The 23,420-nt window shown below is 46.4% G+C and overlaps 2 protein-coding genes across 2 annotated transcripts in view; one reads left to right on the top strand and one right to left on the bottom strand.

Moving 5' to 3' along the window:
* The window catches only part of LOC139346064 (oocyte zinc finger protein XlCOF6-like), a 341,081-nt gene extending 318,112 nt beyond the window's left edge, over positions 1-22,969 (bottom strand). Inside the window, exons 1-3 of the mRNA XM_070984967.1 lie at positions 22,602-22,969; positions 20,448-21,098; positions 20,144-20,282 (exon numbers count right to left, since the gene is read on the bottom strand). Coding sequence (XP_070841068.1) covers positions 20,144-20,282; positions 20,448-21,098; positions 22,602-22,773 — 962 coding nt within the window. The 5' untranslated portion in view covers positions 22,774-22,969. The remainder of the gene's footprint in view (positions 1-20,143; positions 20,283-20,447; positions 21,099-22,601) is intronic.
* On the top strand, positions 5,760-16,194 carry atf6b (activating transcription factor 6 beta). Its single transcript, XM_070984523.1, has 17 exons — positions 5,760-6,122; positions 7,783-7,862; positions 8,708-8,789; positions 9,542-9,601; positions 9,702-9,781; positions 9,861-10,035; positions 11,144-11,308; positions 11,419-11,588; positions 11,785-11,964; positions 12,388-12,470; positions 12,675-12,854; positions 13,299-13,406; positions 14,328-14,427; positions 14,531-14,598; positions 14,931-15,030; positions 15,297-15,381; positions 15,891-16,194. Exons 1-17 carry the CDS (start codon positions 6,050-6,052, stop codon positions 16,172-16,174), a joined length of 2,073 nt encoding a protein of 690 aa, XP_070840624.1. The 5' UTR covers positions 5,760-6,049; the 3' UTR covers positions 16,175-16,194.
* Positions 22,970-23,420: the final 451 nt, after the last annotated feature.

The following is a 23,420-nucleotide window of genomic DNA, read 5'->3' as shown; positions in this document are numbered from 1 at the left end:
GGTGTTTGAGGGTCAGTGAGGGTCCTCAGCAGTGTCAGCAGGACGTTGTGTCTTCTGTTGTGACCACAGCATAGACGCTGGGGACAGGACGGTGTCTTTCTGTTTCTCTGTCTCGTGTCTCTTTCTGTCGAGCTGCCAAAGACAGAAGACAAACATGGAGCTGATGGACGATGTTTAACTTCTGTCGTGACGTTTCAGTCAGGTGACATTTAAAACTTTCAGATGTGACTTCAGACTTTATTTGTCTGCTGGTTTGTTAACAGAATATCTCAGAAAACACTTTTCAGTTCAGGATGTCTGCAAAGCTGGACAGGAGACAAGCCATGAGGTTTTGGAGCAGAGCCAATAGAAGCAATAGTGCCACCATGTGGCCGGTGGAGCACTTTACTTTCTTCCACCTTCCTTTATCTGACATGATCATTTTTTGGCCATGACGCGGTCACGTATGAACTCTGACCCCTGCTGGTGACTTTCACCTTTTCTCCAGACGGTGACAGTGACGCTGACCATGATGATTAAACAGAGCGCTCCAACCACCATACGAACAGTCTGCCAGAGGAGAGGAGCAGCTGGAAGACGAGAAACACTCAGTCAGGCCTTCATCCGTCACAGTCCGTCCGTCAGCGCTCAGCATTCATTCACTTATCTTGGCAGAAAATATAAAACGTATAAAATGATGAGGGCAGTGTGAACACGAGGCAGCTGAAAACATCACGACTGACAGACAGTCAGTGTTTTTTGTGAAGTAAAAATTGTGCAAAGCTGCAGCACTGAGATCAGTTTCATGTCATGGCTTTAATCTGTGGCTTTCCTGGTGTGTTTGTGTGTCTGCATGCAGCGGTCTGTCGTGTCTGTACCTGGCTCTGTCGGTACAGGCTGCTCGTCTCTTGAAACATTGAGTTGTATCTGTTAAACTTGCCACTCGCCATTTGAAGTTCTTTTATCTCGAAGTTATGATGAAACAAAACTCGAATTGATTGGTTGATTCGTGTCAGAATATGTGAAATGTGACGTTTGACTCGTCAGAATGTCTTTAAAGTTGTCTTGACTGAGGCTTTAATGTGAAATCTTGAATGTGAGTCGTGTTACTGTTAGAAGAGCTGGCCACGTTTGAAACTCCACTTTCACTTTGTGGTTTTCTAACAGCAGCGTTGATGATCTGAACCTCTCGCAGGCCGAACGTGTCTTTTCTGTGGTCTTACTGCACATTTCTGAATCTTTTCTCTGAACGTTTTGTTTGTCTCTGATCACCTTTTCATCATTGAACAGTTTAGTATTAAACCTGTTTTTATCTTACTCTTCTCCGTCTTTTTCGTTGTGGAATCCTTTTTCTGTGTCGTCTTTGTCGGAGTCGTGTCAGTGTTTGCTGACGGAGCTGAAGGTGTTTCTGCTGGAGGTGGTGTTGCCGCTGTTCGTCCTGTTGTAGTTGGAGTTGTTGGCGTTGAGGTTGGTGTGGGTGGAGCCTCGTTACCTTCAATGCGAGACAGAGGACATACTGAATCAGGTGAAGGGCTGTGGGGTTTTTGTGCATCGTCATTTAGCAGAAGTGTCCATTTGATGGTCGCATTAAACGACAGGTTTCAGTCACGTTTTATTTAGCTTTGCATGAAGTCAAAAGGGATCTGTTGCCTAGCAACCTCACCACAACAACAATAACCCCCAGTAAACTGTAGAGCTTTACGGAAGATAGGCCGATATTTCAACGATAGTTTGGACCAGGACAAAGCCGATAGCCGATTAACGGGCCGATATCACCCCTCCATTACTGGAAACAGATCAATCTATAAATGAATAAAAAGATTTGGAATAGATCAAACTCGAAGTTATAAATGTTTGAATAAATGTAGAAATCAGCGACTGCACAGTCAAACATCAGAGCCAAGTTCACCAACAGGTTGTTCGTGTTTTGTTGTGGTGTGAGCTGCAGATGGAGGGCAGGAAGTGATTTCCTGCCCAGGAAGCACCAGAACGCACACTCACGATGCCGAGGTTTTACTTTTTTTTTTTTTAAACAGTGGCTTAAAACGATCAAACCGACAAACCACGAGGAGCTTTTATTGAGAGTTGTTCATAATAAGTCTCGTTTCACGACGATCCACGTCTTTAGTGGCGTTTCATGGAGCGTTGTGAGTGGTTAACCTAGCAAACAACCGTAACGTAAACGTAAACCTTTCTCTCATAATCTCATCCAAACTGGCGCAGTAAAAACTTTCCTTCATCTCGTACGCTGCAGATTTCACTTCCTGCCCTCCATCTGAATAGAACGTCACATGACTGCAAACAACCTATACCAATCACTTGTAAAGGTCCTCTCAGCTAGCCGTGTGCTAGCTAGCAGCAGATGCACTGACTGAGCTGTTTTTATATTCGGAGAACACAGAAGTGCAACACTTTGTGTCTGCGTTTGTTGTTTGTTGTTTGTTGTTGACCTTCTGTGCAGTCGTGCCACCTGAAAAATCCACTGGCTTGGACAGAGCTGAGCTAGCTGTTTCCACCTGCCTCCAGTCTTTATGCTAAGCTAAGCTAACCAGGTTCTGACTGTAGCTCCATATTTAGCACACAGGTGTGAACGTGGTGTCTAACAACAAAGTGACAAACTAAGTTCTCAAAATGTTGAAATGTTTCTTTAAAGTCTTTTCTGTTCATGTCTCCGTGTCCCTCAGACTTCTTGTCTCACCTCTCTCAGATGTCTTATTTTTGGTCACAGTCAGATATGCAGCAGGTTTTCCATCACAGTGGTAAAGTCCAGAGTCTCTCGGCTTCACGTCTCTTATGGTCAACGTCCTGTCCACAGTCGAAACATGAAACCGTCCTCGATGTTTTATGTCACCAGCGTCTCTGCTCCATGTTGATCCTCCAGCATCACAAGGACACGTCAGAGTGACGGTGGTCCTCTCTGCAGCACGTCTGGATGTTCCTGAACACAACTCAAAGTCATACGTCAGTCAGGCCGAGTGAGGAAGTATCTGACCAACCTGCTTCACAGGACTGTTTTCATTTCAAAACATGCATGAATATGTTCCTGAATGAGGGTTTAGAGCAGAGGAAGACGACGTACAGAAGACTAAACATTCATTATGATTTTAAAATCTAAAGAAATGACATAAAGTTTAATGTCCTTGACATTATTCTAACTGTACTGAGAGAGCAGAGATAGTTATAAATAATGTATTTTACTTGAAAATAATACACAGCTGTGCAGTACCAGGAAGTAAATGTGAGAAATGAAATCTGAGGCCTGAAATTAAAACCTGATGTTCAGAAACAAGTGACGGGAACATTTGAAAAGCTGCGTTTCATTAATATGCCAAAATATTTCTGTTATCAAAGTCTAAGAAACTCAGAGAAAGAAAAGGAAAGAAAGCAGAAGCAGTTTGTTGAAGTTTGATGTTACCTGCTGGGATCACCGTCAGGTCTGCAGCTGCTTGGTTATCACAGAAGTATCTTCCAGAGTCTGAGGCGCTGACAGTCCGGATGAAAAGGGATTTATCTGCCACTGAGTCGCACCGTTTGAACGGGTCAGCAATGTGTTTTATGTTCCCGTCATTTTCAACAGTAAGAAGATCAACTCTTTGTCCGTTTGTCTCTCTGCTCCACGTCACTGCACCGTCCACAGGCCGGGGACAGGACAGAGCGATGGACTTCTTCTCCTCCATTATTTTATGGATTATTGCTGCAAAACAAACAGAAATGTGTTTATACAGCACATTGTGTTTCGTCAGTGCTGCATTAAAAACTGTTTTGTATATTTTTAAGGAGTCTCCGTGTTCAGTATCCCACTGATGAAGATGTGGAAGAATAAAAGAATAAAGCTGAAGATGCTTCATGACGTCTCTCCACAGAGCTTCAGAAGAACATGCCACAGTGTCTTAAAATGCGTAGACACACTTAATGTCATCCTTCAAGGAGGAAGGAAGCTTGTAAATCCACTTTGAGCTTCTTATCCAGATGGTGACAGTGATTGGTCAAACAGTCTCTTCACACCTCGCCCTTAATGCACTCTATATGGGTATCGTGCATCAGCACGTTTTTTTAAAGGCACTTTATCTGAGCTTCAGCATCAGCACGTTTTTAGTATCTGTGTGTATATATATATGTTACTGTTAGTCCTGCTTTGGATGCATACGTGTGATGTGATATGTTGTTTATTTATGATTCATGCTGAGAGAGATGCTGTTGAAATGATATTTCATTGTGACCACAGTGACAATAAAGTTTGATGATTCACAAAGAAGTAAAACATGCATAAACACATTAAATGAACGGCTGTTAACTGTCAAACGCACATTGAATCTGACCCTGTTATTTGGTGTTTTTACATTAAAATTGGACTAAATAAAGTCCAGCACGGTGCTGTTGAGTCTCATGATATAAGCAGCGACACTGGATCCCAGAGGAGGAAGACTTAAGGTCTTACCTTGGGCGACATTACAGCCCAGAACGAAGAGGCAGATATTCACCTTCATCTTCACCCAGCAGTGACTCATCACACTGAGAAAAGTCCACCGTCTGCCTTCACAACAGGAACTGTGTGGTTATGTGTGTGTGTGTGTGTGTGTGTGTGTGTGTGTGTATCTCGTGCTCCTCACTGTCTGTTTGTGGTTGGAGATCATGCGTGCTTTCTTTACTGTATAACGTGCAGCCTGGATAGCAGAGCAGTAGCACGTCGTAGATTTTCCCCCAGTATCCGTGATTAATCATCCATCGAGCACTTTTGGGAAAGATGATGGTCACGATAGAAATGTCAAGACTTAGTGTGAGACTGCTGTGAAGCTGGGCTGCTGGAACGTCACCACCACCTGCACATCCTCAGTGTGATGCTGAGATGATAGTTATGAAAATACGCATTTTTCTATGTGATGTTTTATTCTCTGGAGCCCGTCCTGAGCTAGTCAAGAGTCCAGAGATGACTGGACATCATGGTGACACTTCACAAACCGTCCAACACTGTTGATTCAGAGGAGTCCGTCATTTAAAGCAGGTGTTAGATCCTTTTGTTTATCTCACATGAACCAAAGCAGCTGTTTCTTAATTCAGGTGAGGAAACTTTTATTGTGTGAATATTTCAACATTTTGGAAAATAGACTCATGTTTAGATTCACATGTAGTCTGGAAGCAGTTGGACACAGCTAACCTGTCTCACCTCTTCCTGTATAATTTACATCAGTGTTGATGGTCCAGGTAACAGGACGACCTGTGATTTCCACCTGTTTCTGCTCACTGTGCGGTGTTGAACACCTGTCCATCCACTCTGCGCAGCACACTGAGCTCCAGCTGCTGGCGCTGGACCAGCCCGCCCTGAACGCCCCTCACTGGGGTTATGTAATAACTCCACCCGGAACACTAACATTAAAAACAACAGTCCCAGCAGCAGGGGAGGGTCGTTTAAGGATTCATGAAGCCGGCTGGTTTGTCTGTGAAAGGCAGTTTCTTTAGTCTCTCGTCTAAACTGATTTTACTCGATGTTGTTTTCGTAACGCTTGAATCAACGTTGTTTTCTCTATTCACTGTTTTTTGCTTTGTAAAACCGTGATTGGCAAATGTACGTGTCAATTTAATGCGAACCCGGATTTTCCTCGTGTTTATTGGCTTCTTGTTCCTGTTCATCAAAATACGCTTTTCCGATTGGGCCAAATCACCTTTAAAGTTCTCTGTCCACTAGTCCCCAATCGCGCTCTCTTAGTCATCTTATTGGTTCTTTGTGCAGTCAATCATGCTCTTCTTCGCTGTCATTGGCTGCTGTGTCACAAGTGGCCGGTGACTTCAGTGAAAATGCGTTTCCTTGTCTGTCATATTCAGAGCGAAGGGAAGAGCTGATAGATCGTCCGGAGATTGAAACTGAAACAATATACCACTTTTCCGACGCAGGAAATATCCCATTACTTTTAAAAATAAATGTAATCCGGCCCCCATACCACCCACGTAGCTTAATGCTTAATTTGGCGGTCGTTTTCTGCCTGTGTTTGTTTCAAGCTAGCTAACGTTAGCCGTTATCACGTCGCTATCTGCCTGCAGCCCCCTGCTCTCCAAACACACCGCCTTTGTGGCTATGAGTACGGATTTACTCTCTGATCTGGACAGTCGATTCTTCGCTGATAACCTCCTGACAAGCGAAGATTGGGGTGAGTTCACATTCAAAGCCTCGATAACCGAAAATAAACATGTTTCAGCGACGCGAAGCTAGCCGGGCGTGCGGGTGCGCCTCAGACCAGCAGCGTCGCTCCGTCCAGATGAGGCGAAGCTGGGGCTTTAAAACGTGTTGAACGGTTAAATCCTCCCCTGTGAAGTCTCTGTTAGGGCCATTAAGTGTTTTATGTGATGAAGAAGGTGTTAAATTGTGTGCTTGATGGCGGCGGTACGCCGTCCTGCACGGTGCGCGTGTGTGCGCTTCGTCAGTCAGCAGACCCGGATATGTCAGTTGATCTTGAGCACGGTGGGTGGAAGCGTGATCACACATCATGTCAAGCACACGGTCCTTCTTCTGTCCGTCACTGTCCCACAACCGCATTTTAATGTCTCTGTCAGTCACTGTCTGTGCTATAAACCCAGTCACGAGCACGCCGCTGAGTGGGGCTTTTAACTGGGATGCACTTTACCTCTGATAGTGATATTAACCTGCCAGGTGTGCAGATGCCTGATGTGTGTGTTCAGTTTACACACCGTGCATGAACCCAAACCCTCCGAAAACACAAACAGGTGAGTTCAGCGGGGCGGGAAGCAGCTGGTTTTCTGATGTGAATTATTTCTTTTTCCACAAACTGCAGGTTAGTCCAGTCTGCTGAGTTCACACTGAACCATCAAATCTCACTGAAAACATGTTTTTATAAGCAGAAACAGACTGAAGTGAAACATAAGCAGCAGCCGGACAGTTAAATGCATGTGGGCTGTTACTGTGAGCCACCTGAGCAGGTAAGCAGTCATCACGTGAAAGTACATTTGACTGAGGAGCAGCGACTTATCTGAGATTCACCACCTACTGTAGTAAAAGCACTTCACTGCCCTGTTTGAAAAGGCCCTCTGCAGTCAGACAATAAACCCGATTAGATTAGATGAAACTTTAATGAGCCCCGTGAGAGAAGTGGGTCAATGCAGCAGCTCAAGACGAGAGCCGTGAAAAACATTTACGGCCAGAGAAAGCGCTGAGGGAACAATAAAACAAGTTCTTCTTTTCAAACGGCTCCTCAAAGGAAGAGACTGCTTGTTTTAGCTTTTCATGATTATCAACAGACTCTACGACAACCCGCCAGCGTTTGTGTCGTATCCTCACGTCCGCCTGCAGAACGTGTGGAACGTGAGAACATTCTTTGTACAGAGCAAACAGTCACAGACAGGAACCTCGTGCTGCCGAGGAACGCCTCGGATCCACACCCGCTCTCACCGAGAGGACGCCGCTTCGCTGTTTGTCTCAGCTTCAAAGTCCACACTGTGTTTTTCTCCTCTGTGTCATCAAATCAGGCAAGGCATGATGGGATAAATCATGGCACACTGGGTCGTGGTAAAACAAAAAAAGTCTGCTGGTTTTCTGCTGAGTGTGTTTCCAGCTTAAAAATGCTTTTTGACGTGACGCCGTGATGCTGTGTCGTACGCTGGAGAGGATTTCTTTGTGTTGTTGTGGGAAGTAGAGAAATACTGCTAATACTGATCAGGGTGTTATGATGAATCAGTGTTTTCTTTGAGGCGTTTCAGATCCTGCAGCAGTGATAGCGTGCAGGTGGAGACCGTTCGTCCTCAATGACTCGTGTGCTCACAGCTGATTGGTTTAAATCCTGTCTTTCTCCTCAGATGCCTGTCTGTACCAATGTGAGAGCATGGAGGAGGGAGAGGACGGAGACTTCAGCCGACGGCTGAAATGTGAACCATCGGTACGGAGACAAAAGAACGGCAGCTCTGGTTTCTGTCCAGGACTGAGAGTGTAACACAGTTTGATTCAGAGGGACAAATGTGTCCTCTTTCCAACAGTTCAACACGTGTTTTCAGTCATGCTAGCAGCTTAGTTTTAGGGACATTTGGTGGGTCTGTTTGTCCCTCAGTCCTCTCGGTTGGTCTGTGCTGAGATACCTTTACAGCTGTTCATCCAGAAGATGAATCCAGATGGCTTCGATGGTCACCTGACTTTTCATGTCACGCCACCTTGAGGTCAAAATATTTCCCTTGTTGAATATCTGTGAGCTGTAGCCACACTTTGACATCAATGCTAGCATAGCATGCTAGTTCGTCTGGTGTGACGTGGATTCACTTCGGTTGTGTTTTTAATCATGTGGACAGGATAATTAATGTTTTTTTAGCAGGTTTTTAAGCTTGGATTAACAATGTTAATTAGAAACTAAGGCCTGTCTCTAATTTAAGCCTGTCCAACAGTAAAGGCCTGATTCTCTGCACCCGAGGAAGAGAAACTGTTACAGCTACGACTGATTTCCCAACACGTCGACATTAAACTTATCTGTCAGTAACCAGGTCTTTAGAGTGAGGCCAGATAACAGGTCACAGGATAATCAGGCTAATTATCAGTTGGCACGCACACACACACACACACACACACACACACACACACACACACACACACACACACACACACACACACACACACACACACACACACACACACACACACACTCAGGTTGACATACTGACTAATCCAGCAGTTATTTGACCTACTTTCCCTCCTCTCCTTCTTCCTCCCTGGTTTTCTTCTGCCGTCCTCTCGCAGTTTGACAATGACCTGGTGCTCACCCTCGATCCCGACAACCCCACATCACCATGGCAACACCTTGACGACAACCTTCTCACAGGTACAGACCAGCCAACCGCGAGCAGCCGCCGGCAACCTTAAACCACCTTTGGTCAGCGTTTAGCTTTCGCCTCCTCGAACATCTGTGAGACAGACGGCCTCTGTCGGCCAGCAGCTGAGGAAGACCTGCCGAGCTTCGGCCACGCTGTGTGTAGCTTGTTTACATGGAGCCCATTGGTTCCTGCTGAGGACGTAAATCTGTAAAAACACCACAAATGTCAGCTTTTATAGGGTTTCCTCACACAGCCGCTCACTGTAGCTTCTATCAGACCAACAGGAGGACGTAGAGCGTCTGCTGGGACTACTTTCAGCGGCGGATGAACCCACGTTTGGTGCTGTAGTGAGTGTTTGTGGCAGCAGGACGGTGTGTGTGTGGTTGAGAGGCTCACTGAGGTGTTGTAATGGAGCTCAGAGGAAGACGTCTTTAAACTGTCTCCAGGTCTTAAAGGTCTGTCTTCCATCGTGGGTGAAACATGATGTGGAGTCAGAGCTTTTTCCTTCGTTCATGGTTCAGTCTTTCTTCATTATTCTGTGTGAAAGTCTTGCCAGCAGAGATAAAGTGAAGCTGTTAAGTGGAGTCATTAATTAAGGTCCGTGTCCTCAGGAGGAAGCTTCTTTGTTTCCTGGACACTTAAATACACGAGAGAAAAAGCTAGTTATGAAAAAACCTCATCAAGCCTCAGCTGCTGCCACGCTGACATTGTCCTGATGTCCCTGTCCTGACGTCCCTGTCCTGATGTCTTTTTTCTGAAGGGGAAACTCCGGTGATAAAAAGTGAGATGACCATCACTCAGCCGTTACCGGTGGAAATGTGTAAGTCCTCCGCTTTCTTTTCAAACGTCACGCAGGACGCTGAACAAACTGAAATGCATTTCCGTCCTGAGCTGCTTCACCTGAGTGTCCGTGTGTCCAGTGTTCCAGGTGAAAGCGGAGCCTCCCTCTCCGGCGTCCTCGCTCGGGTCCGACTGCTCGGCGTCCTCCCCGGACCCACAGGTGTGTGTCTGCAGAGTCCTCCCACAGAGGAATTTGCCTGCCGGTCGCTGACGCCGTTGCTCCATCTTCTCCCCTCCAGGTCACAGTGAAAGGCGAGAACCCTCCGACTCCCCCCTACATGTACGGAGACGTGCTGTCTCCTCCGCTGGGGTCCATGGAGATCACCGTGGCAACAACGTCCATACCTCCAGCGCAGACGGCCTTGACGGCGCAGATCCCAGCGGTCATGGGTGGAATCCAGCCGCAGGCGGCAGGTGGGTTTGGTCAGCGGAGGATTGGCTTGATGGCGGCCAGTCAACGCTTTAACGTCGTCTCCGAGCTTCTGCGGCGTTCGCTAACGGATACCTGCTGCTAGCTAGCTAGCTGCTCGTCGTGTTTAAAGCGGATTCACGTCAGTCTATCGGCCGCGACGGGCTGACGTGCAGCAGCAGAAGAGCAGAGCGTTCACACAGCATGTCTGTGTGAGAGAGGACAAACTGAGGACTGTTCTCTCTGCTCGCACTTCACTCACAGTATTCAGGTGAAAGTAGTCGTTTTGCCCTCTGACACCTCGTTATGTCCACTCAGCTGCTGCAGGTGGGCTTTCAGTTTGAACTCTTTATATACAGACAGCTAGTTAAGCGCAGCAGTGCCTCCAGAAGGTCACCAGATGAATCTGAGGGCTCATGGGAAGACTCATGTGGTAGAAATGAAGGAGCCTCAAACAGTTATGTAAATCTGGACGGCCATACTCAATGACTGAATTTGGTTTATAGTGAGAGGTCACAGAGGTGATTAATGTCAGCTGTGTGTTTGTGTACTTACTGTGTGAAGTACTCGGCTACGTTCCAGCTGAAGACCGTCAGATGTTTGGTTTGGGTGAAGCTCCTCACGCAGCAGCTCCTCCAAACACTGTCTGTCTGCGTCTCATTTGTTTACATTCAAATCAGCTGACTGTGTTTGTGGAAGCTGTTTGCTTCAGTCAGACGGCCGGAGTGTGTGCAGAGCGACGTCCTCAGGACAGCGTCCTCTGCACGTCCTCAGGACAGCGTCCTCTGCACGTCCTCAGGACAGCGTCCTCTGCACGTCATCAGGACAGCGTCCTCTGCACGTCCTCAGGACAGCGTCCCCTACACGTCCTCATGACAGCGTCCTCTGCACGTCCTCATGACAGCGTCCTCTGCACGTCATCAGGACAGCGTCCTCTGCACGTCCTCAGGACAGCGTCCCCTACACGTCCTCATGACAGCGTCCTCTGCACGTCCTCATGACGTGTGAAAAGAGTGAGAAGAGAAGAAACGTCGTCCTAAAAAGTTGTAAAAACTGTTTACAGACTCTTGTGTACAGCATGTCTGAATGTGATGTTTGTTTTCTCACCTGAAGTTCTGCCCAGTCCGGCCACACTGAAGGCCAGCAGCATCCTGAGCACCAAGCCCCCCATCCAGCCCAGACCGGTGTGTGTCGCCACCCTACCGGTCCCCCAGACCCCAGCACCGGCCAAGACCCTCATCCTGCAGGGCCTGCCCCCCATGGACCAGACCAGACCCGGTGAGGGGTGTTAGTGTTTCGTGGTGTCGTGCGGATGAAGGCAGTGACGCCTGCACAGAAACCTGATCGATCAGGATTATTGATCGTGTTTGTCTGTCTTCGTCCTCCAGTTGTCTTGTCTCAGTCCGTCTGCCTCGGTTCGGCTCCGGCCATCGTCAAAATGGAGCCCGTCTCTCCCAGCATCCCGCAGCACTGCTCCAGCCCCGCGGCTCCGCCCAGCGGCAAACCCATCGTCCCGGCGACGACGACGTTGCCCGGCAACAACTCCAACGACATCGATGTGAGTGGGCGGGACGTTCTGAGTCACGACCAGAAATGTGCCTGCGGGCGAGTTAGTTTGACTCGAGCTCAGTCTTTTTCTTAAGCCTCTTCCCTCCTCTGCGCCACCTCATCCCTCCTCCTCCTCCTCCTCCTCCTCCTCCCTTCATCCCTTTTCTCTCCTCCATCTCTTCCCAATCCTCCTCCTCCTCGTGCAGATGAAGGTGCTGAAGCGGCAGCAGAGGATGATAAAGAACCGCGAGTCGGCCTGCCAGTCGAGGAAGAAGAAGAAGGAGTACCTGCAGAACCTGGAGGCTCAGCTGAGGGAGGCGCAGCAGGAGAACGAACGTCTCCGGAGGGAGAACCAGGCGCTGAGGGAGAGACTGGCCGGCAAAGAGGTGAGGGGAACAACATGAACACGTGTGAAAGCACGTATGATGTCAAAGTGTAGACTGAAAGAAGAGCGGCTGAAAAATAGGGACAGCTGTGATTGAAGGAGGAATCCTGCTGCTTTCCCTCAGAGGCCTTCATCGCACAGCTGCTCATTAATTCAATTAAGAAGAACAGGTTGAACAGGAAGGACGAGGAGATCCAGAACGAACTACAGATCGCAGCGAGGAGAGAAACCTGCTCCGCCTGTAAGACTCCATGATGGAAACGAGCGAGCGGTCTCTGACGCAGCAGCGAAGGTTCAACGTGGGCGAGGAATGAGTTTCCTGAAGTCCGACAGAAAGCTCAGCTCGTGAACGCGTCGTCACGTCCGTCCGCCTGCAGACGCTCTTTGTGTTCGTGCAGCTTAACGTCCCGTTGGTGTTTTTCAGGGCGGCGACTCGGCGAGCAACAAGAGGGCCGTGTGTGTCATGGCCGTCCTGCTCTTTATGACCTTCAGCTTCGGACCCGTCAGGTACCCCTTTCTTCTTCTTCTGTGCTTTTATTCTATTGTTTCTACCACTTCCTGTTTCTTTTCCAGTTTTACATACAGTGTAAATGAAGTTTACTCATTATGGAACATAAAGTGTTTTCTAATCGTTATAAATTACACATCAAATAAGAAAGTTTATGTATGAAAAATGTTTGAGCTCTTCTTCTCCTTCCTCTACCTCTTCAGCATCACAGACAGGAAGCTGTCGGGCCTGCAGGACGGTGTGGTGTCGTACACGGGACGACGGCTGCTGGAGATCGAGCAGCAGCAGCAGCAGGAGGCGGCAGCTCCTGCCAGCAGAGTGGAGGACAAGACGGAGACGGAGGAGGAGGGAGGAGACGAGGCTCCGGAGTCCTATCAGTTCAGGTGAGACCAGACCTTCGTCGGGTTCCTCGGAGCAGAAGTCCTGTAATGAAATCGTGTGTTTTTACGTTGTGAGTTACCAGTAAAACTGTTTGCAGTCACATGGCGTTAAATCAGACGGAGGGCAGGAGGTGAAACCTGCAGCGGACGTTTTGATATGAGCTGAAGGAGTCAGTGAACACATCTCCGCCACGCTCACCATCAGCTCAGTGAAACACTGGTAACGTGAGCGTGAGCCTGTCGTCTCCTCCTGTCCCCGCGCTGTGATGCCTTCACAGGCCGTCACGTCCTCTGCCTCACAGCCGTGAGACAGAAATGCAGACAGACGTGTTTTCAACAGCGGACACGCCTCAAAGCGTCTGTGGGAAAGTGTTTCTGTGCAGCTGAAACGCAGCTTTGATGACAGTGAACGCATCTCAGCGTGTGTGTGTGTGTGTGTGTTTGCAGGAACCTGAGCGATGTGTTCAGTGACATCAAGGACTTGGTGCTGCAGGACATCGATCGTTACTTCACGTCCTCAGACTGCAGACAGTTCAACCGCTCTGAGTCCCTCAGGTGACGAAAACACAAAAGCCTTTTTGTTACTCCTTTGTGTTTCTTCCTTCTTCCTTCTTCCTCCTCCTCCTCCTCCTCCTCCTCACTTCTTTTAAACAGGAAACAGTTCAGCTCAGTATGAACAAACAGAAAAACAGGTTCGTCCTCCTAACGAGAAAGACTTCAGTCATTCATTCATTCATTCATTCATTCATAGAAGAATTCAGCCTTTAAACTTCCATTATTTCCTTTTTTTTGTTCCATGGTTCCTCAGTTCCTTTCTTTTTTCTTTCTGTCCATCCTTCTTTCTTCTTCCTTCCTTCCTTCCTTCCTTCCTTCCTTCCTTCCTTCCTTCCCTTTTCTTTCCTTTCTTCCTTCTTTCTGTCCTTTCTGTCTTTTCTTTTTTATTTACTTTCTTCCATCCTTCCTTCCTCCCTTCTTTCATCTTTTCTTTTTTCTTTCTTCTTTCCTTCCTTCCTCCTTTTTTCCTGCCCTCCTTCCTTCCTTCTCTTTCCTTCTTTCATCTTTCTTCTTTATTTACCTCCTTTAGTCCTTCCACCCATCCTTCCTTTCCCCTGCTTTATTTCTGTCTTTCTTTCCTTTTTTCTTTCCTTTCTTCCATCCATCCATTCTTTCTTCCTTCCTCCGTTCTTTCAAACTCTCCTCCCTTCTCTTCCTTCCTTCCTTCCTTCCCTCCTTGCTCTTCTCTCTCTCCCTGATTAAAGATGAACAGATGAAAATCTTTCTGTTTACATCGAGTCTTTGTCAGAAAATGGCTTCAAGCCGCTGTCGTCGTGGTCGTTTTCCGCTCCGACCTCGAGCGTCTCACTCGTGGTCGTTGTGTTGAGGATGTAGATGTGCAGCGAAGCGAAGGCAGAGGCTTTGAAACGTGTTGGAGCTGCTGTTCGCTCTGAGCTGAGCTGAGCTGTTTGTGCTTCGCAGGCTGGCAGATGAGCTGAGAGGTTGGGTCCACCGACACCAGATCGACAGGAAGAAGTCTGGAGGGAAGCCCAAAATCGCCAAGAAGGCCAAGATCGCGCAGGTTCGCTCGACGTTCGTCCTTCCTGTCTGCGCTGACGCCGCTCCTGCTCTGTGCCGTCATCGAGGTCCACACTGATCGCGCTCCGTCTCTCTTCTTCTTGCAGAAAGCTCAGCTGAGGAAGACGAACTTCTCCAGATATCTGCCCATCCAGACTCACCGCTCCATAGAAAGGTTGAGCGCACGCTTCAGCTCGCTTTACTCCTCCTGCTCAGCTCGTTCAGCCACGACGAGCTGAAAGTAAACTTCTGTGATTTGAGTGTAAAACAAACAGAAAGCTGGCGTGAGTAACGGATCGTCAGCGGAAGGTCTGACTCCTCGTCCGACTCTTCATCCTTTCTTTCACTTTTAACATGTAACAATACATCAGTCACAGGTCAGATTACTGCACAGTGAGTACTTTTACCACTTGAACTCAGTGTAGTTCATAGTATTTTTCCATTGTTGTATCGATACTTTCATTTAAGTGCGGAGATGTTTCATTTCATTCATTCATTTCATTGCAGTCAGCTGCAGGTGCTTCCTGGTCCTGAGGTCACCTACAGCGACTTCCTGGACGCCATCGACCGCAGAGAGGACACTTTCTACGTCGTCTCTTTCAGACGGGTAGGACAACACGAGACGTCTGTCCACAGCTCAGTCTGCAGACTTCTGATTGGTCAGAAAGAGTCGACACTTTGCTCACAATGTGCGGACGATCTCTGCTCGGCTGCTGAGGAAAACATTTCCTCCAGCTAAGAGTCCCGCCTGCATCGAGAGCGTTCGATCTGCAGCTGGTCCAAAGCCGAGCCGAGCCGAGCTGAGCAGTTTAAAGCGTTCTGACACTGTGAAGCTGTGAATGACTCGTGACTGACCCGACTGTCTCCCTGCAGGACCACCTGCTGCTGCCGGCCATCAGCCACAATAAGACCAGCAGACCCAAGATGTCTCTGGTGATGCCGGCCATGTCTGTGAACGGTGAGTGAGCGTTAAACTGTGGAAGTGCTCGAGACGGCGAGCTGAGAGTGATGTGTGATCTCAGAGGCTGGAGACCAAAGAGGACAAAATGACCCTCGAAAGTCTTTCAAAGCCAGGCGTTAATTATTGTCTTAACCAGTGACTGTCAGTAAAGACGCCATCAGCAGCCACCAGGGGGCGATGGAGCTGTCGGCCATGTTTACACAGTCAGCAGGCCTATATCCTATAGATGTGATGGAGGAGTGAAGCCATGTCCACAAGTCCTGAATGGACATTAGACTGTGATCAGAAGAAAGCTGCTGGAAAATATTTGTCAGATTATCTGATCAAACATGATTGATTGATTGATTGATTGATTGATTGATTGATTGAACGGCTGCCTGTCTGCTGATCATGGAGAAGCCTGATTGTCTTCCTTTTCTGTCTCCGTCCAACCCTCTCTGAACCACATCACCCCCCCACCTGTCTCTCCTCCCCCCTCTCCTCCTCACCCATCCCCCCCCCCCCAGAGAGTCTCTATAACACCTCTCAGGGTTACGAGATGATGATGCAGGTCGACTGCGAGGTCATGGACACCCGTATCGTCCCCATCAAGTCCTCGGCTGTCCCGCCGTCTCTCCGCGACCCGCCTCCGCCTCCGCCCTCCTCCCACCACAACCCCCACCATCACCACGGCAACCACACCTCTCTGCGAGGTCGCCACCATCACCACCCCTCCTCCTCGTCCTCCTCGCCGTCATCTGCCCGCAGGCGGACAGCGGAATACTTAATCAGCCAATCAGAAGGAGTCTGACGATGCATCGCCATGGCGATGAAGAAGGAAGAGACGGAGAAACTTAGATACCTTTGAAAAACCTTCTCCATCCCTGCAACAGGTAACAGATAGAGCTTCCTCTTCCTGGAAAAGTCGAGTTTCCTGGAACCTGCAAAAGGATCTGAGTCAGTCATTTGAGCTTTTACTCAGAAAGCAAAGCTCCTCCAGAAGAAAATGTCCTAATATATAAGAATTGGTGTAGAAACCGCCGTGACGCCGTGCTGCCTTTCAGTGTGTCATGGTGAAAATGTACAGTTTGGATGCAGAGCAGAGGCGGGAAGCTGGAGCCGGGTTGGCCCGCAGGTGGCGCTGCAGGGCTGCGTGGCCACAGGTCAAAGGAGCCGGCGAGGCGTCCAGACCAGGATCAGCTCTGAGGCTGCTGCATGAAGGTGGATCTTCAAATCAGCTCAAGGAAACTGTTTTAGTCACTGCGTTTAAAGCGCCACACAGGAAGTAAAGCATCAGTAATAGTCATCAGTTCAGCATCTGACGCCCACATTCACAACATTTTACAGTCTCTGAACAAAATGTTCACATTTCTCGTCAACCTTGAGTCCATCAGCAGAACGTCAAAGCTGACGAAGAAACGACGTCTCTGAGTTTAACGTCTTTCTATTCGCAGCTCAAACATTTTCAGTCTTTTTAACGCTGAGGTTTTGACAAAGACGCTTCATCTCACCTCCACAGACATAAGAGAGCTGATCATCGATTTAAAATACATTATCAACAAAATAAAACGACACAGGAAGAAACCAAAGGAGGGAATCAATTTGACTTTATCAGCACTTTACGTCAGATCTCGCACTCCTGAGTCCTGACGTCATCACACACCTGAGACGCTTAAATAAACCCGATCAGAGGAAGAGCAGATCCTCAGAACCTGCCTGACAGTTTCCACATTTCCACATTTTTGCTCTCTGTGCGTTTTTGGCCTTATTATAAACAGGAAGTACGAATCGCTGACTCAGCATGTTTTTACTGTTCAGCTTGTAAACAAATAACAGTTGAAAAACTCAAAAGAAACTTGAACGTTTAGTATTTTTAGTCTGCGACGTTCAACCGACCTGATGATAGAGGATGAGACGAGAAGGCGGGTCGCGGTGCCTTGCTCAAGGACTCGTCGTCCTCCGTTGAAAACCACTTCAGAAGATCCCACTTCTTGCAGCATCGGTCAGATTTATCCGTGTTTTTTAAAGAGCTTGTTGTTGTTGTTGTTGTTGTTGTTGTTGTTGTTGTTGTTGTGTGGGGGATTATTTAACAGATGTAAATATGAGTGTTCTCTGTAGATGTTCTCTTTGCTTTTGTCACTTTTTATAATTTTTTTATTCTTTGTCTTTTGACAACAAAAAGTAAAAGGAAAAAAAGAATAAGGTTGATCCTGTAATGATGAAAAAAATGTTCATTTCAGCGGACCAATCAGCTTCACTCATGACGTGAACTCAGGATGTTCTGTCCTGGTAGAATATACACACACACACACACATACATATATATGGTATGTGTATGTGTGTGTTTGTGTAGTAAATGAGTAAATGCAGATTTTTTTATTGTACAGAATAAAGTTCCTCCTGTCACGACACTATTTGATAAGTTTTGTTTTCGAGATGCTGAAACCATCCAACCAGAAAAGATCACGACTTCCAGGGCGGACGGGAATCGAACCTGTGAGCTGCAGACACGAAGATTAAAAAAATAAATCAATAAAATTCTGACCAAAACGTGTTCAGGGTTTCTGTTTCGAGCACCAGCGTGCTTTCTGTCGTTGTGTTTTTGCCGCTCGTGACTGTTGAATCGTCGCGGCGTCATCGTGGTCGTTTATCAGACACGCTGTTGAGTTGCATTATGGGAAATGTAGGCTCCAGTGGTTTTGGGGCTTCACTTCACAGTAAATCTCAGAGTATCTTTTTCTTTGTCTCTTTCAGTCCCTCATCTTTACAGAAGTGCGATAATCTCGAGCTCCGTGAAGAGTTCACCAGTTAGTGCAGCAAAGCACCAGTTTACGAAAGCAAACGATGAGTTTTACCTCGACTATTACCGGTAGCGTTAACTCGTCAGTTAGCTAACGCTACCGGTTACTGGTTAGCGTTAACTAGTTCGCTAATTAGCCCGCATTTAGGAATGTGTCCCTCTCCCGACGTCCTGTAGCGAGGACGGTTGAGGACATCGAGGGACATCTGGAGCTTCAGCTGAAGAACAGAGCGGTCAGCTTTGACTCTTTGTCTCTGGCTTTGAATGAGAGCTGATGTCCGTGACTGTCCAGCTCCTCCCCATCTTATGTGAGATAACGACAGACTTAGCTTAGCTTAGCTTAGCTTAGCTTAGCTTAGCAACAGCACAGCATCCAAGCTTCAGCAGAAACCAGCCAGCGCGCGCGTCCACTCAAGGCTCGGTTCTTATCAAGGTGACAATAGGACGGCTAGTTGACACAGAGGCTCGTGGAGAATGTGCGTTAATTGTGGCGGCATGTAATGGACAGTTAACGACGTTAACCAGCGCCATGGCTACGAGTTATCTCCCGAACTTAGCTAAGATTAGCCAAGAAGATAAGTAGCAAATAAAACGCTGCAGTCACTTTGAGAAACCAGAGCTTCTTTCATGTTACTCAGTCACACACACACACACACACACACACACACACACGCACACGCACACAGGGTCAGCAGGTGTGATAATAATAACTCAGTCCACTAAATGGGTTCAGATTTTACGGACAAATATGCAAATTTAAACAATAAAAAGACTTTCGACTGCTTCTTTATTGATCCCAATTTGGAAAATTATTTTGTTGCAATAGCAAACATACAAACACAAAATGTTTACAAGAATTGTTTAAAAAGTAACAAAAAAAAGTAGCAAAAAATCTAGACAGGAATAACAGCAGTGAATTTAACTCAACAAAATACATAGTGATACAATGTGTATTATAAAACTACGATAATTATTTGAATGTTTTTTAAAAGATGTTACAAAAGAACTTTCCATGAAATTACAGACAAACAGCTGAACAAAGTCTTCTAAGAAGACAGTGAACAGTTCTGTCATTCATCAGCTGTAAACCTGCTTGAAACACACAAATGAAAGTCCATGTTTATGTATTGTTATTGTTTTAATGTATACCTCAGTTTTAGTTTGTATGTATACCTTTTTTTAAAGTAATTTTATTATTTCTTATTTGTTTTTGCATTTTGGAAAGTGGTTTCTTTAAAATCCAGAGTGGTCTATGGCCCTGAAGCCCACTAAATGGGTTCAAGTTGGACAGACAAATATGCAAATTTAAGCAATGAAAATACAGATTTTTCTATAAAGGAAACGAATCAGTTGATCATTTTTAGAGACCTGTCTCATTTCCTTTCTGTATGTTGACAATTACTCTTTATTAAAGCAAAAGCATATCTAATTCAATTACTTGATTAATCGATCGATTGGTAGAATAATGGGTTACTAAAATAAGCGATAGCTACTTTGATCCATTTGTAGCACAAATTCAGCGTGCCAGAAGTCAAAATCCACTTTACTTGGGGAAACAATGCATTCTGAAGTTCAGGGGAAGTTAATCTGAGGCTCCAGTTTGACAAATCATGTGGAGATCTTCCAGGATTACAGTCATTTTTGTACAAAACTGCCTCTTCATGTTTCCACAGACAGAGTCCTTACTGAGCCTGGTGGAGGGATTTGTCTTTGTCCCAGGATGAAAATACCCACTTGAACAATGATTACAGCAAATCTGTGCTGTCTGTCTCCACTAAATCTCTGCAGTTTCATTTACTTCCACTACTCTCACCAACACACTTGTGTTTTTTCATAGCAGCACGCAGAGTGAATCTTTTATTACAAACGCTGCAACTAAATGGTTTCTCCCCTGTGTGGACAATCGAGTGTCGTCTCAAATGTGATTTTCGTGCAAATCCTTTACCACAAATAGTACAATTGAATGGTTTCTCCCCTGTGTGGACAGTCAAGTGTTGTCTCAGACTTTCATGTTGAATGAATCTTTTACCACAGACTGAACAACTAAATGGTTTCTCCCCAGTGTGCATCCTCATGTGTCTGGACAAATTGCTTCTGGAACTGAAATTAGTTTTACAAACTGAGCATGTGAAAGGTTTTTCTCCTGTATGAACTCGAAAATGTGAGGTCAATTTTGAGCTTTGCGTGAATCTTACACCACAGACTGAACAACTGAGGGGTTTCTCCCCTGTGTGGATTCTCATGTGTGTCAAAACCTCTATTCTCGAATGAAAAGGTTTTTTACAGACTGGGCAGCTGAAACGTTTTCCTTCTGAATGAAGTCTCATGTGACTCCTTAAGGAGCTCTTATGATAGTATCCTTTACCACAAACTGAACAACTAAATGGTTGCTCCCCTGTTTGGATTCCATTGTGTTTCTGCAGATGTTCCTTTGAGCCAAGGCTTGTAGCACAAGAGCTGACTGAGGTTTTTCCACTATTACATTCCATATCACTTCCACATTCTTCATTGTTCAGAGGCTTCAAACCTGACGGAGGTTCCCAGTCACAGCTGTCGTCCGTCTCAGGTTCAGAGGAGTCTGAAGTCGTGTCATGAGTAGCTGGTTGTAAATGATCTGGATTAAAGTTCCTGTCTGGTCCTGGTCCTCTACAGTCCTCTCCATCAGATCCTGTGTTCACCTGTTCAGTTTGTCTCTGATCAAGCTGTGAGGACTGAGGTTCCTGTTCTTCACTCTTCACAGGGACACTGAGTGTGAACTTACTGAGATCAGCCTCCTCCAGCCCTCCGAGCTGCTCTCCCTCCTGATTGGTCCACAGTTCCTTCTGTTCCTCTTTAATGTGCGGCAGCTCTGGTGGGTCCTCCTGGTCCACACTGTCCAGACAGTCCTGCTGCTCAGGAGGATCCTCTTCTTGACTCACCAACAGCTGCTGGACATCTGTGGAGGATCATGAAACACATACACACCTTTTAGAAAACTGTCATTTCCTGTTAACATTTAAAATCACCACTTTCTTAAAGATGTAGTATATAAGATGGATAAGAGAGCAGAATTGGCCTGGAAATTTGAACCAACACAAGTCCACGTCATTCCCCCTCCCTCTGCGCTGCACTCATGTCCAGCAGTAGGTGGGACTAATGGAGCCGTTTTTTAAATATATATTCAATATCGATAAAACGAAAACGATATGTCTCGCGATAGACACGTAATCAATATCAATAAAAAATGTGTTCGATAAAACATTCGGTTTTTTTTTTCTTCGTCAGAAGAAACCTGAAGTTGTGAAGCGAGGTTGGTTGCATGAACAAAGGCACTCGCTCTCAGGTAACCGATCAACGTAGGGAGTAATCACTGATCAGTGAGAGAGACACGCTGACACGCCAATCATGTTACATTATCAAGTTCGGTTGCGCCGTGTCGTTGTCACGTGTTTGATGCTCCACGAGGAGTGAGATGAGAAATAGAAAGTGAGCGCTGCAGCGAGCGAAGAAATCGTCGATAAAACAGGGAAAGTCAGCTCAGTTTGGAGTTTTTTGGATTTTATAAGTCGGACCGTCGTCAGACCAATGTGGTCTGTAACTTATCTAAGACTGTCGTCCCCACCAAGACCAGTAACACCACAAACTTATTGAACCAGCTTAGCCGCGCTCACTCTTTGGAGCGCAGCCGTATTCGCCAACGTCCGCCAACCGCAGCACCACCGACAAGCAGCTGACCGCCATGCAGAGGTATCTGCTTCAGTGCCTGATGACAAATCATCTAAAAGGCACGAAGACGTAACGGAGGCAGCGGCATCTCATACAGCTAAAGACACGCTTCACTGAGCTCTGAGGAGAAGCCAGCTTACAAACACCTCTTACACGTGTTTGACCCACGCTATGTTATACCTGAATGAAAGTACTTTTCTAAGACTTCCGTTTGTTTTTATGTTGCTGATGTAAAGTCGACCTCAGTTTTATTTTAATTTCTACTATGTTTCCAAAACACTGCACATATCTGAAAACATTTTATTCAGCAGAAGGTGAATCAGCTCGTGAACTTTCTGCACTAAACCTGCAGAAAAAAAGTTCTCAGGTTTCTCTGTTTACATTTTTACTCTTTGCACTGTTTTGTTACACAATTTATTAAGCATTTGTTGCGTATTCTTTATTTTTGTGTTTAAAAGATTATTGTTAAGTGTTCACTGTGATTTTAGATTTTTATTCACATTTATTTTTTGACTGTTTTCCGTGGTTGTGTTGACATTTATATCGTGATACAGTTTTCAGCCATATCGCACAGCCCTAAACCCAACAAACCTGATGTTTGTGATCTTTTCAAGGCTTTCATTAATATATTATATGTTGAGAGCCCCGATAGAAGCTGAACTCTTTCTCAAATCAGAGGATGTCAGCAGGTTTCCAGCAGTTTGCAGTGAGAATAAGCAGTAAAGAGTCAAACCTGCTCTGTGTAAGCGGACTTGAGGCTTGAAAACAGCGTCCAGTAGTTTTCTTTGTCGACAAAGTTCCTCCTCGTACTCTGCTATCGTCCTTTCAAACAGCTCAATTATCTCTTCAGCAGCCGCAGTTAGTCGCTGCTCCACAAAAGCTCTCAGCTTTTGGACTTTAGACATTTTTACTGATTCACAGCAACTTTTCCTCCAGACACACTCCGTTAAAACTGTTGGCTCACTCTGATGTGCTGCTACGTTCACGTCCACGTGTTTCCAGCTAGCAAGCTAAGTTAGCTTCATTAGCTTCGCAGGACAACAGAACATAATTCGGATGTTAAACGCTTTCAGTTAAAGAGAACAGTACACAGTCAATTCTCACGGGACATTTTGAGTCCGTGGAAAATACAGTTTGGTCTCCATCGAAGCTTCTCCGACTCGCGCTGTGAGGCCGATTTCTGTCTCCGGCTACTCCCTGCTAGCAAGCTACGCTAACTTCCTTTAGCATTCCTGCTAACAGGAGATGAGTCAGGAGTTTAAAGTTTACAAAGAGCCCATTTAAACTGGTTTATCTACACATACAGACTCTGGTGGTTCACTCCGATTATCTATTATGGTAACGACGTCATACACAACGGAAAGAGTCTGTACGTTAACAAAGATGCTCCATAACAACAGAATGACCCATTACAAGCTTCGCCAGTGGTATCAAAAGGTAAACACTTCCGGTCTCCTAAGTGGACGCCGTCTTCTTCTTCTTCTCTCGGATTTTTGGCGGATCGCAATTAGCTGAAAGGTGCATGTCGCCATCTACTGTACAAGAGTGTGTA

The sequence above is a fragment of the Chaetodon trifascialis genome, chromosome 17 (genome assembly GCF_039877785.1).
Source record: "Chaetodon trifascialis isolate fChaTrf1 chromosome 17, fChaTrf1.hap1, whole genome shotgun sequence".
NCBI classification, from domain to species: Eukaryota; Metazoa; Chordata; class Actinopteri; order Chaetodontiformes; family Chaetodontidae; genus Chaetodon; species Chaetodon trifascialis.
The sequence above is the reverse complement of the archived record's forward strand: the minus strand, read 5'-3'. Positions and strand labels throughout refer to the sequence as shown.